General features: G+C 44.7%; 1 protein-coding gene across 11 annotated transcripts in view; it reads right to left on the bottom strand.

The window, feature by feature from the left end:
• Positions 1 to 12,511, bottom strand: part of ZC3H7B (zinc finger CCCH-type containing 7B) — a 52,487-nt gene that overhangs the window by 34,477 nt on the left and 5,499 nt on the right. For all 11 annotated transcript variants that reach the window (XM_056339925.1, XM_056339935.1, XM_056339926.1 and 8 more), the window contains exons 2-6: positions 7,857 to 7,917; positions 5,890 to 5,923; positions 5,317 to 5,514; positions 4,292 to 4,450; positions 896 to 976 (exon numbers count right to left, since the gene is read on the bottom strand). In XM_056339925.1, the coding sequence (XP_056195900.1) occupies positions 896 to 976; positions 4,292 to 4,450; positions 5,317 to 5,514; positions 5,890 to 5,923; positions 7,857 to 7,909 (525 nt within the window). In that variant the 5' untranslated portion in view covers positions 7,910 to 7,917. The remainder of the gene's footprint in view (positions 1 to 895; positions 977 to 4,291; positions 4,451 to 5,316; positions 5,515 to 5,889; positions 5,924 to 7,856; positions 7,918 to 12,511) is intronic.

Consider the following 12,511-nt stretch of genomic DNA (forward strand, 5'->3'; position numbering starts at 1 on the left):
CTGCAAACTGGATGCCCACCAATCACTTCACCGCATACAGCAGGGGTGCCTCTCTGGAGGTGGAACATGCCGGCTGTTTAACACACCGCTGCACACGGGGCCGAGGATGCAAATGCAAACCTAAGCATCGCCTAGTAGCTGCTGTTCCCTGCTCCTGGTAACACATCCTGGGATTTCACATGACCAAGGCGGCTCTACCCCAGAGTGCTAGCAGTGGCCCAACGCCCTCTAGCTCCGTCCCAGGGTATACATTGAAACACCATCGGTACCTCAGCTACGGCAGCACTGTCTGTAGAGCCAAGTTACGGATCCAGCCACTGGTGTTAATTAACTGGACCCACAACTCACTTTTTGCTGCCTTCTTTCCTAGCATCTGACCAGATGTGTACCTGTTGTTCTGCCAAAACGCAACCCTTTCCCACACCACAAAGATGAGGTACACCTTGATATGGGGCAGGAACCCTTCATGACCCATCGCACTACACCACCAGCCATGCCTCCAATGCAGCAGAGGCTCCTACCCTTCTCATTCCATAACAGGGAACGGATTGTGATGCAAAAACTCCTTTGGGATCAAGCCACATGTCCCCCTCCTCCAAAAAACACAGGCTCCCAGTGCATCAGAGGCCTCTCCTGCAGCACCGGCCTGGCTCTGCCTGGCTTAGCTGGGAACTCAGGAAACACCCTGGCAGTAGGCACAGAGCAGCAATGGGGTTACAAACGGATCAAGGCAAAGTGAATCAAAGGGTCAGGACAAGGAGGGTAGCCGGCAGCCTGCTAGAGAGATTGCAGGGTAGTGTACATGTGTCTGTAACTAAAGAGCAGCACCTATCATTTTCGCAAAAGGAAACCTGGAAGAGCCAAAGGACAGCCTATAAGAAAAAAGAAGTCATACCTGAGGTCTTTTGTATGCTTTTCGAACCCTCAGTCCCAGCTTCTGGGCAAGCTCCTGTCCCAGTTGCGTCACGCTTTCATCCTAGGGACAAAACCATTGGCAGGACACTTTCAGTTTTGCCTTTGTGGCATATACAATCAAATAAAACAGGAACGCAGTTATCCACACTGGGCTGGGCCAAGAAGCCTCACTTGTAGACAGCTGCAGGTGGACAATTGCCAGAGCAGCCCTAGGAGAAAGAGTCCATGCAGACCTGAGGGCTCTTGCCATTCAGCCCTGCTGAGATACTGAGGTTGCACTAGGTGCTTTCCCCTATGCTCTTTAGATGCTGCAGAAAATCAGAATCAAATGTCTGCTTCCAAGAAAGCACCCACTCTCCGAAAGCAGGGCTCACTTTCCTGCTGGCAAGATAGCTGGAGGGGCTGCCAAGGCTGGCTGCTGGGGGCTGATACAGCTTCCATGAGGTCCCCACGTCTGGGAAGGAGTCTGTATGCTTTCCCTCTCTGCCAGCCTCAGAGTTAATAACCAGTTTTGATATGTAGAGTATTCACTATCCTGTTTTGCTTGTTTGTTTGTTTGTTTTTGAAGCTGAAACCAAGTCTTGGTTTCCAACTGAAGAGCCACAAGCCATTTTCATCATCTCTGGCTGATGAAGCAGATCCTTCTGCTTTCCCTGCTGCATGCTATTTACCATCCTTCCCACTCACTGCCCGTGCCCACTCACACAACACTGTGGGCTTTAGACAAAGTTCTGGGCCACACTCCATAGCCCTGCTCCATCCTCTCCAGTTCTGCTTGAACTAACAACCTACCACAAGCTTCTTCACTTACTTATCACCAGCAACTCCTTCCATCTGCTTTCCTCTCTCTCCCTGTTTGCAGAAGTATTGGAGTACTTTAACAGTTTCTTCAAAGAAGAAAAAAAATATCTGCTTTACTTATTGTGATATCCCTCCTTAATGTCCCAACATCTCCTCCTTCATCTCCAACCCTGAAGCCTGCTCCCTTCTCTCTACTTGCCATGCTGGTCTTTCCAACCTCCTCCTCCCTGTAGCTTCATCCTTTCATTTTCAGCCCCTCACTAGCCTTTAGTTCTTCCAGCCCACAACATCAGTAACTTTTCCCTTTGATTTAGAGTGCCACTTCTTGACTGTACTTTCTCCCTACATACTCAACATTGGTCTTATCACCATCTTCTCTGAACTCAGTGAAGAGAAAATCTGTCTTGTCCATTTCCTTTTCTCTCCCCATCTGACACACCTTTAGGATATACCTTCTTTTCCTGAAACTGTTCCTGCACCCTCCAGAGACCTCCTCTTGGTCAAATCTCATGGTCACTGCTCCTTCCTCGCTTTCCTCCACCTCTCAGATCTTTCTAACACCAATCATGTCTTTGTTGCTCTGCTTGCTTCTGTTAGTTCTGCCTTTCCAAACACTCTCCCAGGTGTCCTCTGAAGCCTGACATTTTCTTGCTCTCAATGGAAAACTCACCAGAAAGACCTCTGATGTAATTTCTTTCATTGATCTCATACCTACCAGGTTTACACTATCCAACTCCACATGCCAACATAACTCTTGAGATGTCTTCTCAGATTCCTCGACAAGATCAAGAATGTATTTCTCTCTAGACTGCCTCCACTTCCCTTCCCAACAACACATAGTTAATTACTGTCCTTTTTGTCAGCAGGCCTGAGGTTTGGGAGTGAGGGGTTATCTGCTCTTTGCCACCCTCAAGATCTTCCTTTAGGTTTCCCTTCTCTCAGCTAAATGCCACCCACGCACTTACTACCTCCCACCCAAATGAGGGGATGCTCAACAAGGGCATGCAATATGCTCTCCTTCCACACCCTAAAAAACCCCATGCCATAACAATAAAAGCATACCACAGAGGAGTATCAACTTCATGATGCTGGGAACCTCTACAAACTAGCAGCACTGAGTATTTGCGCCCAGAAACAAGTTAACTTTGCTAGACAGTGAGTCATATCCTTTAACACCAGAAATTTTAATACATGGCCTGCTTTGACCACAATGAAGTTCTCAGCTGTTACAGTAATGTAAGCTGGAAGTACCTATCTGCTCCAGAGGTGTAATGGAAACAAGAGTGAGATGATGGATAGCATAACTTGCCTTTAATGCACACAAGGCTTATGATTTCTGTTAATCACGTAATAAGGCAATGGGGCATTTAATTTACAAGACTGAATTGTTTAGAATAGGGAATGCAGATCACTCAGTATTGAGTTTGTAAGCCTGAACTTTCCTGCTACAGAGAAGTTTAAGTGTTTGTAGACCACAATAATTGTAATGATAATAATGGGAGATAGGCAAACATAAGTATCTGGTTAAAAAATAAATTCAATTAAGTGGTTCTATTGCAATGTGAAATATAGCCAGATAGGGCTTTACATGAACACATGTATTAGATAGGGCTTTTTTATAAAAAGGTTTGTTTAAAAACCAGTCCTTTGAAACTCCCCTAACATGATACCTTTAGTATGTTTTGGTCACCCTGTTCTGCCAAGTCAAAGAAACTACATTTTACAAGCTATATGAAAGGAATAACTAATTGCTAACAAGCCTTTCTAAGATTGCTTCTGTAGCACTAATAATAAAGGAAAGTTAACTTATCCTGCTGAAGTAGACACATTTTTCTTTTAATAGCATTACTGTAACAGATCAGAATCAAACTTAGCAAAGACAACCAGTGCTCACTAGAATCTATCTAATCACAATCTGTTTTCCTGTTCAATATTTGGCCTAAAAGGACACTCAACAAAAGTATTGTCAAGAAATATCTAAGGCCTAGTACATGCAGATAGTCCCCTCTGAATGTGAAAATTTACACACCTGTGAACATAAAAGTAACTATGACATTTGATGTCAAGGACACCTTTGCATGTCTCTCAAGAAATAAAAAGCTTTATCAGCTTGTCTTAGCTATCAGTAAATAAAAGGTGAGACATTTTAATCTAAAACAGGGAAAGTATACACATTTTCCTTCCAGTGCTCCAGTTACCATTTGTCCTACTGTCCTATGCTTGTAGCAACACCCATTAGAAATACATAAACCCAGCTAAATAAACAATCTCATGGCCTTAGTTCACATTTTGTTAGGGTAGCGTTTTGTTCTTCACAAATAGGCCACCAACCTGCTGTAACTAACCGGTATCTCTGGCTGGCACTATCTGTAGAAGGTGACTTGGACTGAAGAAACATGGGAGGTCAAACAACTTCAAGTCAGAGGAACAGAATTTCTGAGCATAAGCATGTTCCCAGGAACAGCCAAGCTTCCTCTTCTGCTATCCTCTGGCCTCATACCAAGCATGTTACAGAGGAGGAAGGTGGTGAGCCACAGAAATCAAGATGAGTTGATTAAACTGATCAAAAACTTACATGTGGGAGGGACAGCAAGCATCGGCTATTGCACTCATATGCTTCTTTGTGTCTTCCAAGTTCATTTAAGGAGCGGGCTTTCCGGAAGAGTGCTCGGATATTCTCCTTGTCAAGACTTAAAGCCTTCTCGCTGTCTTCCAGCGCTTTCTCATACAATCCCTGCATGGAAGAGACCACCTCGAGTCAGCTGAGGCACAGCAGACCAACCCCTCCTTCTGTGTGAATGCAAACGTTTTATCTCCCAGCAGGAAACAGGAACACAAGAGGCAGCTGGAAATACATATATTACTTCATACACAGACCAGCATACAAACACACAAAACTGAGAGTAATACAACATTTTGTTAAGTCTTGGAAAACTCAAAACACTCCAAAGTCTGTGAATGCCAGAATTAAGGCCGCTTGAGCGACCTTATCTTGTCTGCCCCTCTGCCTTGGGCATGTTACATTTGACAGTGTTTGATTATGTGACTGCTTGCTAATTTTTCCTCATGGTACTCAGCCTCATTACGAACAAGACGGACCTGCTCTAGGGTTGTGCCATAAAAGAAAGCTGTTATATACCTTAGGAAAATGGAAGCATGCAGCCTTTTAGAGCCTGAGCATTTCAGAATCCTTTTCCATATGTGTGCTGAAAGTTCCATCAAGACCCAAAGCCTTCTCACTGTCTTCCAGTGCCTCACTTGAGGATGCAGGAGCCTCCAGAGCAATACTCAAACAGTATTCCAGAGACATACTCCGTGCCAGAAGGCACTGGATTGTACTAACTCCTCACCGACGTGGACCAGAACTCTACTGTCAGCACCTTAGGCCTGACCACTTCTCCTTCACATCCTTCCTCTGCTCTTGCAAGACACCACAATAGTGGGGAGATATGAGAGTTTTCTGTCTGTCATTTCCTCCAGTGTTGGAACAGGGAGCAGACAAAACCAATCGAAACCCCTCTTGACATCTTTTCCAATTGCATGGCACTGCAACCATGTTGTCCTCCCCGGCCCCTGGGAATGACTTGGGAAGGCACTCACCATGGCAAAGTAGCAGGCAGCCCGGTTGACATGCAGCTTGCACAGGAGCTCCTTTGGGATAGTCACCTCGTCAGAGGCTGCGTAATCTGCCACATTCAGCCCTTCTACATACTGTACCAGCGAAAGCTTGAAATCCTTCTCTCGAAACAAATCATTGCCCTCTGCAAACAGGTTTCTCACCAGCTTCTGCAAAAAGGCCTGGACAGTAGGAAGACAGCAAATAGACTGAAGTGGATATTCAGAGGCAGGAGAGGCTTCCCAATTTCCCATTCCTTTCCATATGTTTTAGCAAACTTCCTGCCCACCAAGAGTCTCCTGCCTCCCCACACTCCTGTAAAACATCAGTCTTTTAATAGAGGAGAATAATCCAGTCAAATCTTCTTGAACACTCAAGTGTCTTCTCCTTTCCCTGAAAACTCTCACTGTCAGAACCTTAAAACTTTTAAGTTACAGACAAGTTGTGACAGACCATTCCACGCTCTCCACTTTTGGTATATAAACTAATGGCTGTGCAACAGAACAAATCTTGCTAAGCAGAGGGTTCCCAACTTCAGAAAAAAAATTTTTCATTACCTCATAATCTTCTTGTCTTAGGGGTAACGTGGACCTGAAAAAAAGAAGAGAAAATGCTTATGAAAGAGGCATCCATGCAAACAAGGGCTTTTGTCTGAAGAAGAAATCATCTTTCTGGTCTTGTGCTGATGATCTCAGTAAGTTACTGAACATTTTATCACTTCAAAGGCAGCTGGTGCAAAAAGAACACAATTAGGGAGCATTATATTCAGTGGTGGCCACAGTGGTGTCAAGAGATGGTCAGGTCCCAAAGGGATTTGAGAGTAGAGGAATCTTATTCTCAGCTATTTTCTGCACATACACAATCCTCTGTAAAGTGCCTTTAGACAGCCATCTGAAAAAAAAAATCTTCGAGAAAATCCCATGAGAGGCTGACATGGAGAATACAAACTTAATTTAAGTGCATCTGGCTCTAATGAGAGGAACCAGACTGGCACTCAAAGACCTCCTCAAATCCTTTGTGAGACCAAAGACATACAGTGATAAATGCTCGATCACTTTGCTCTGTGTTAACTCAGCCACATGCCTTTAAGCCTACATCACAAAGGAAAGGGAGAAAACATTGTAGGTTTGGGAGGCCATTTAACTCTACTCCAGCTGTCTTGGCCAAGGCTGCCAGGCTGCGCCACAAAACCGGCAGTGCTTGTGTGGATAACACCTACCCCACAACAGCACTGAGACTCAGAAGGTTCTGTTCTTCAAATCAGACCATCCAAGACATCCAGGCTTGGTCCACATATACTTATTTTTTCTCTTAAAGGAGAAAACAATAGGCTTTAGAGAAATCCTTAGCACCTTCCATAGCTCTCCTCACCTTTGAAATACAACATTGTATAAAGATCTTATTAGTCAGAGAAAAATTTTTTTTAGATTTCATCTAATCTAATCCTCATCTACTTAAAATTAAGTACAGGAAATGCCATGGCTTTGTAAGAAACATTCATGCTGCTTGTAAAATTGGACTACCTCTTTCACATCAAAACAAGCCAACAAATGACATTCAGAGTTCAAGATACACTCCAGATGCATGAACACCACCCCATATTTCTAAATAATTTTCTTTCCAGGAACCTGGTGCATTTTTATAAATGTTGTCAAAATAAACTTCACAACTGTTTCTCTGAAACTGGGTTATCAGTGCCACTTAGTCTCAGAGAGGGGTGAAAATATCATTGCCATGCCACAGGATACAAATATGCAATATGGAAGATCTGGCTTTTTTTCCTATTTTAGAGGCACAGTTTTCAGTCACAATAACTGCAGGACTCAAAGCAGACCTTTAAAAAAACCCCAAACCAATCTGATTACAATCTTGCTCTTCCTTACTCATCACGGAACCTGGACCCAAGTCTGAAGCCTTTACTAACTCAAACATTGGAGGAAAAAACACTACTACAGTACTTTGTAAGGAAGTACTTGGACTTGCAAATACTACAAAAGCAACCACTTAAAGCCCTAAAAGGCCAAATGATATTCACAAAAGAATGACCTGAGGCACCTACTAGACTGGCAACTGTAAAAGAGCCTAGGTCATCTATTTCTCCTATAGGCACCATATGGGGGTACCTGGCAAGTCATTTACCTTGCTTTCACCACCTACAAAACAGAAACACTACCTTCCTTCCTAAGAAAGGTGGGATAACCCTGTTGAGAGAGCACTTTGAGATCTTCACACTGAAGATGAAGTGAAAGGTCCAAGTACTATTAGCATTATGCTGACTGTAAAGATCATCCTGGAAATGCAGTGGACAGCAAAATGCAAGGAAATTAAAATGATAGAATTCTGGGTTTAGAGAGCTGGCAGGACAAGAAGCACCCTGAAGAATCATAGTGAAAATCCTCAGGACCAGTATCTCTTTCCCATGCAGCAGACCCAAAGCGGGAACAGGGGAACTCACTTTCTGCCATCCTCAATACAAAACCAACTGCCTCCAAAGCCACAGGAAACAATGAGGTTGTCCACTTACTGAATGAACTGAAGTCCTTTCTCTATTTCTTGTTTTCTCTTCTGTCTCTCCATTATAGTTGCTGCAGAGGAAGAAGAAAAAGAAACAACACAAAATGAGTAATTTTAGGTCTTGCTGACAACTAAGCAGCACACTATTTCGTGTGTGCCTGAATTTACTACTAACAAAATGTTCCAGACCAGATGCCCGAACACCAAAGCCCATGATTTATCCACACTGCAGATACAGAACAGCAAGCAGCTCACTACCAAGTATCTGCTTTTTCTCACATGCCAGGATACATGGGCAAAGAGGAATGACTTCAATTTGAGCTCTCTACTTAGGCTGCCAGTAAATAAAGCAATGAGAACCAACTGTTGTCATGACTGCCTTCTAGGAAAGGGAAAAAAAGTAATAATCAACATTCCCTCTGCACTGGCAGTCATTTCAGGAATTTGTGCTGGGACCCTCCCATGATAAGCAATTTTAACCACCATTTATCTAGCCCAGATTTAAACTGGTTTACTGCATGACATATGAAACAAGTAATCTGTAAAAGGTGTGTGGAGGCATATCACAAAGAGGGACACAAAGGAAGGAGATGGAATTGCTTGTCATGGTCCACATAAAAGGACAGAGATTAATCTATGTAATGGGAAATTTTGTGCCGAAAATCAGTAGGCAAGAGCAGCACAGACTTGTGAATGCTCCTTTGGAGAGGGAACAGGGCCCCATCCTGCAGCTGTTTTAAATTGGGATGGGCAGTGTCTGAGGAAGGCTCAAGAGAGAGTTATGCCCACTTAGTCAGGGACACAAATGGGTGCAATAACTTGTCTGGGTTTGACCGAATGGGTCTCTGCAAGCACAGACAAATAAGTAGTATGACAGAGCCATTTTGGAGTAACGTCCCTTTTCTCAACTAAAATGGACTTGAATCACACCATAAAATACATGAGCTTCATCCCCTGCAGTTGGAAGCAAATCTTGGAACGGCTCCTGTCTGACCTCTCCCCAAGGCACACAGGTCTGCCATACAAGAAAAGAATAAGAAAGGGGAGAAGGGATGATGCTTTGTGGCAAAATAAGAGTTGCTGGTGACAGCAAATTTCCCATCCTTGCTATCAACCAGCTGTGATTACAAACAATGCTCAGCATTTGAAGACATTTGGGGACAAAGGCAGCAAGCACAGAAACACTGAGATGAGATGGAGCTGAAGACTCTGTACCTTCCCAGCCTGGGGATCACAAGAAAAACAAAAGTAATTTCTCTACACTACAACAGCTTGGAGAGCATTATTGCCCAGCTGCCTTTTAGATTAAGACCATCATTATCGTTCTACAGTATCTATATCACATTCAGTCTGAAATAGGGTGAAGGGACCTTTAAGGTATGTGAAAATCAATCCTGACAATTCAGCAAGCCCTTATTGATTGTGCTCTGCACCATGCAAAATGTAGAAGAATTGATACCTGCCCTTTACCAAGAAGGAGAGTTGGGGGAAGGGGAAAGGCAGGAGTGAAAGACCAGAAAGAAGTGGTAGCAGAGGGAAGCAAGAGCTTGAGAGTGACACTGTACAGATCGTAAGTCATCACACATTAAATCTGAGAGCAATCTAGTCCGAGCAGCAGGTAGAAGATCTCAAGCAGCTGCATTTGGAACAGGATGGGCAGTGCAGCAAGAAAGGGAAAGCCAACAGAGAAGGTGAGTGATGATCAGTATCTCTGCAAAGGCTTTTAACAGAAGTGATGCAGGTAGACTTCAGTACAACACCAACAGAAGGCCTGGAATGATTTATAAATAGCCTGGATAATGAGCAATCGGGAAGAAAGAAGGAATTTTAACAAGGAGACAGTGAGGTTAATATGATTACTAATGCTACAGGCAGACAGGCTTGAGGGGTAGAAAAAGAGACAGAGGCAATTAATTTGATACGTCTCCCTTGTATGAAATTCTGCAAAGGCAAAAGAAGAGAAAAGGGACAAGATGAAGAACAGCAGTAGGAACCATTTCCATCTAGACAGCATGAAAGCCATGAAAGAGGACAGAGCAACCCCAGGGCACTGTAGGAGAAGTGCAAGGGCCAAAAGAGACAAGGGTGGGGGAAAAACCACCACGGAAAATGACAAGAGATAAATGAAGGGGCAGAGGGCAAAAGAGTCAAGTGGACCCTCACAAAGAGTCCTAGTGGAAAGCACAGGGAGGAAGGAGGGGTTTCTAGCTCTCTGGTCCCCAAGTGCCTGAAATGCCCCAAACAGCTTCACATCGGACCTCCACACATGCACCCTCTGCCCATGGTCCAGGAGCTCCAATTCAGCTTGGGTCTAGGCATACTGTCTCGTCTGAGCTGTACTGTAGCTGGACCTGTTCTCAGTCCTATCTCCTGGACAAACCTTGGCCCTACACTGCTGGTAGCTTGTCTCCAATCCTGTCTCTGGCACCATCTCCTACTGCTGGACTTGCTGGGTGCTGGGTGGATCCTAGACCCAATTCACCACCTCATCTTCTTTGAGACTGCTGATGGATCCCTGCTATCAGCATCTTGTTCTGTCTGGGCTGTTCAGATACAGTGGGACTGTACCCTAGTTAGTGAGGGCACTACTGGTGGCTGACATCACCTTTGGCTACTAGCTTATCCTCTCTGGAGGAGCAACCTGGCTCTTGCTGCTCTCTGACATGAGCCATGACAGAGAACAGAAGTCAGGAAAGTGAAGCAGCAGCCCATGGATCTGATGGAAAGGGAGATTATTGGTGACTGTGGGGAGAGCAGTTTAACACTGTCCGGTCATTACAAAGCAATGGCTGCACTCCAAAAATGTTGTGGCACACCTTCACAATTGTGTATATCCACAAAACAGATCATCACCTCAAAAAGTTTCTGATATGCACAGCCTACTTCAACTTCTGCTTCTGAACTCAGCTTTTGAAATGCTACTGCAAGGAGCAAAGAGGAGATCAGTACCTGTTCTCATAGCTACCCTGAACCCACTGCTACAACATCCTACACAGCAGGATGTGAGCGTGTGTTACAATGAGAACTAGTTACTGTTGCTTGCCCACAGAGAAGGGCATTCATCCATTACTGACCAAAAGCTGGAGTGGAGCCAAAAGACTACAGGGAAAGGCTCCAGAACGTCTGCTTCCTAGAGTTACCCAACTCTTTCTTGTATCCTCGATCTCCCCTTGTTTTTTCTCTCCTCACCACCACTGCCACAGCATCCAACGTGTATCTTCATTCTTGCTTTATGTGGATGGCTGACCAACTTACTGCATCTCTGCAAGTCCCACAATACCCAGCAGCAGTTTTGATTCTTGCTACAAAACCCTCATAAAAAAAAAACGCCATGCCCTGCACGCTGTTTACTCTCTGCAGTCCTACCCTCACCTTCCACAGTGAACATTCTCCAACACATGACCCTCCATGCTCTTCTTTAGACATAACCCACAGGCCTGACCTCCTCTGCTCCAGACTGTTGCTCCCTGATACTGCCCCATACTCCTCTCTCCTTACAAGTGGGCGACCAGCTTCCTCTGCTAAAGCTCTGTCACTCCTTCAGGCTTATGTCATGACTTTGTACATAAGACTCATCTCCTCATGGCACCACCCTCAAAACGCACACTGCATGCTACTGCCCTAAGAACTTCTTTCACATATCCTGAGAACGAGCACCTTTCTCTCTGCATCTGACTCCATACCAGCACCCTCCTCCATGCATGGCAAACATCTCCCCTGTCCTGCCTGCCACACCACTGCTGGAGGCTATCATTAGGACTCCTTCTGCTCTTCATACCTCCTTCCCTGCCACCTCCCTGGCAAACTCAGTCACTTTTGTCTCCCCTCATCACTCCAGCCTCTTCACTGAGTCTCATTTGACCCTTGGACCAAGCTGCACACTCATCATGCCAGCAAACCCAACACATGGCAAGCCACCCATATGTGCAACACCTCAGTTCTGCTGACACCACACCATGGCTACTGCATAATTAATTGTAAGCTCAGAGTCTGTTTAGCTTTTTTTTTCTTGGTCTTCTAAATATTTTTAGAAACACAGCGGAAAACATTTTATGAACCAGTGTGCCTAAGCGTCCCTTTTTTTTCCCCCCACCAAATCTGTTTGTCCAGACTTGTTTGCTCAAATCACCAGCAGAATTCGAATCCACAGTATTTATATTCCCACTTCAAAGCTCTTATCCTTTCAGTCCGGAGATGTTTATCCTCTCTGGTTCAAAATCTAGAAAGGACTTTATTCGTGTAGTTTGTCAATGAGTTACAAACTGTTTGCTAGACAGAAATAAAATGCTGCAGACAGGCAAAATGGTTTTCTTGCCTTCAGAAGGAAGCACGAGCCAGTAAACAGGGTGACTCAACCACAAACTAGGTAGATACGCTCTACAAGACACTACAAGATAAACGCAAATACTTGAGTTTACCTTATCAAGGGCCTGGGTGTTATTCCCAACCCTGCTAGAGCTGAATTTGGGCAAAGTTTTTCATACTGTATTTCTGGGGTGGCAATGAGTTCACACTTGACCGACTTCCTGGCTTTGACTATAACGTTTCAGCCAGAAATAAGTGCGCCAAGATGCAAGTGGCAGGTTGCAGAGCTGAGATAGGAGCTCAGCCCCAGGCTATGTGCACCCTCCTCCGGGCAGCACATGGGGGGCTGCACCACGGAAG

The sequence above is a fragment of the Falco biarmicus genome, chromosome 5, assembly GCF_023638135.1.
Source record: "Falco biarmicus isolate bFalBia1 chromosome 5, bFalBia1.pri, whole genome shotgun sequence".
In the NCBI taxonomy this organism is placed as follows: Eukaryota; Metazoa; Chordata; class Aves; order Falconiformes; family Falconidae; genus Falco; species Falco biarmicus.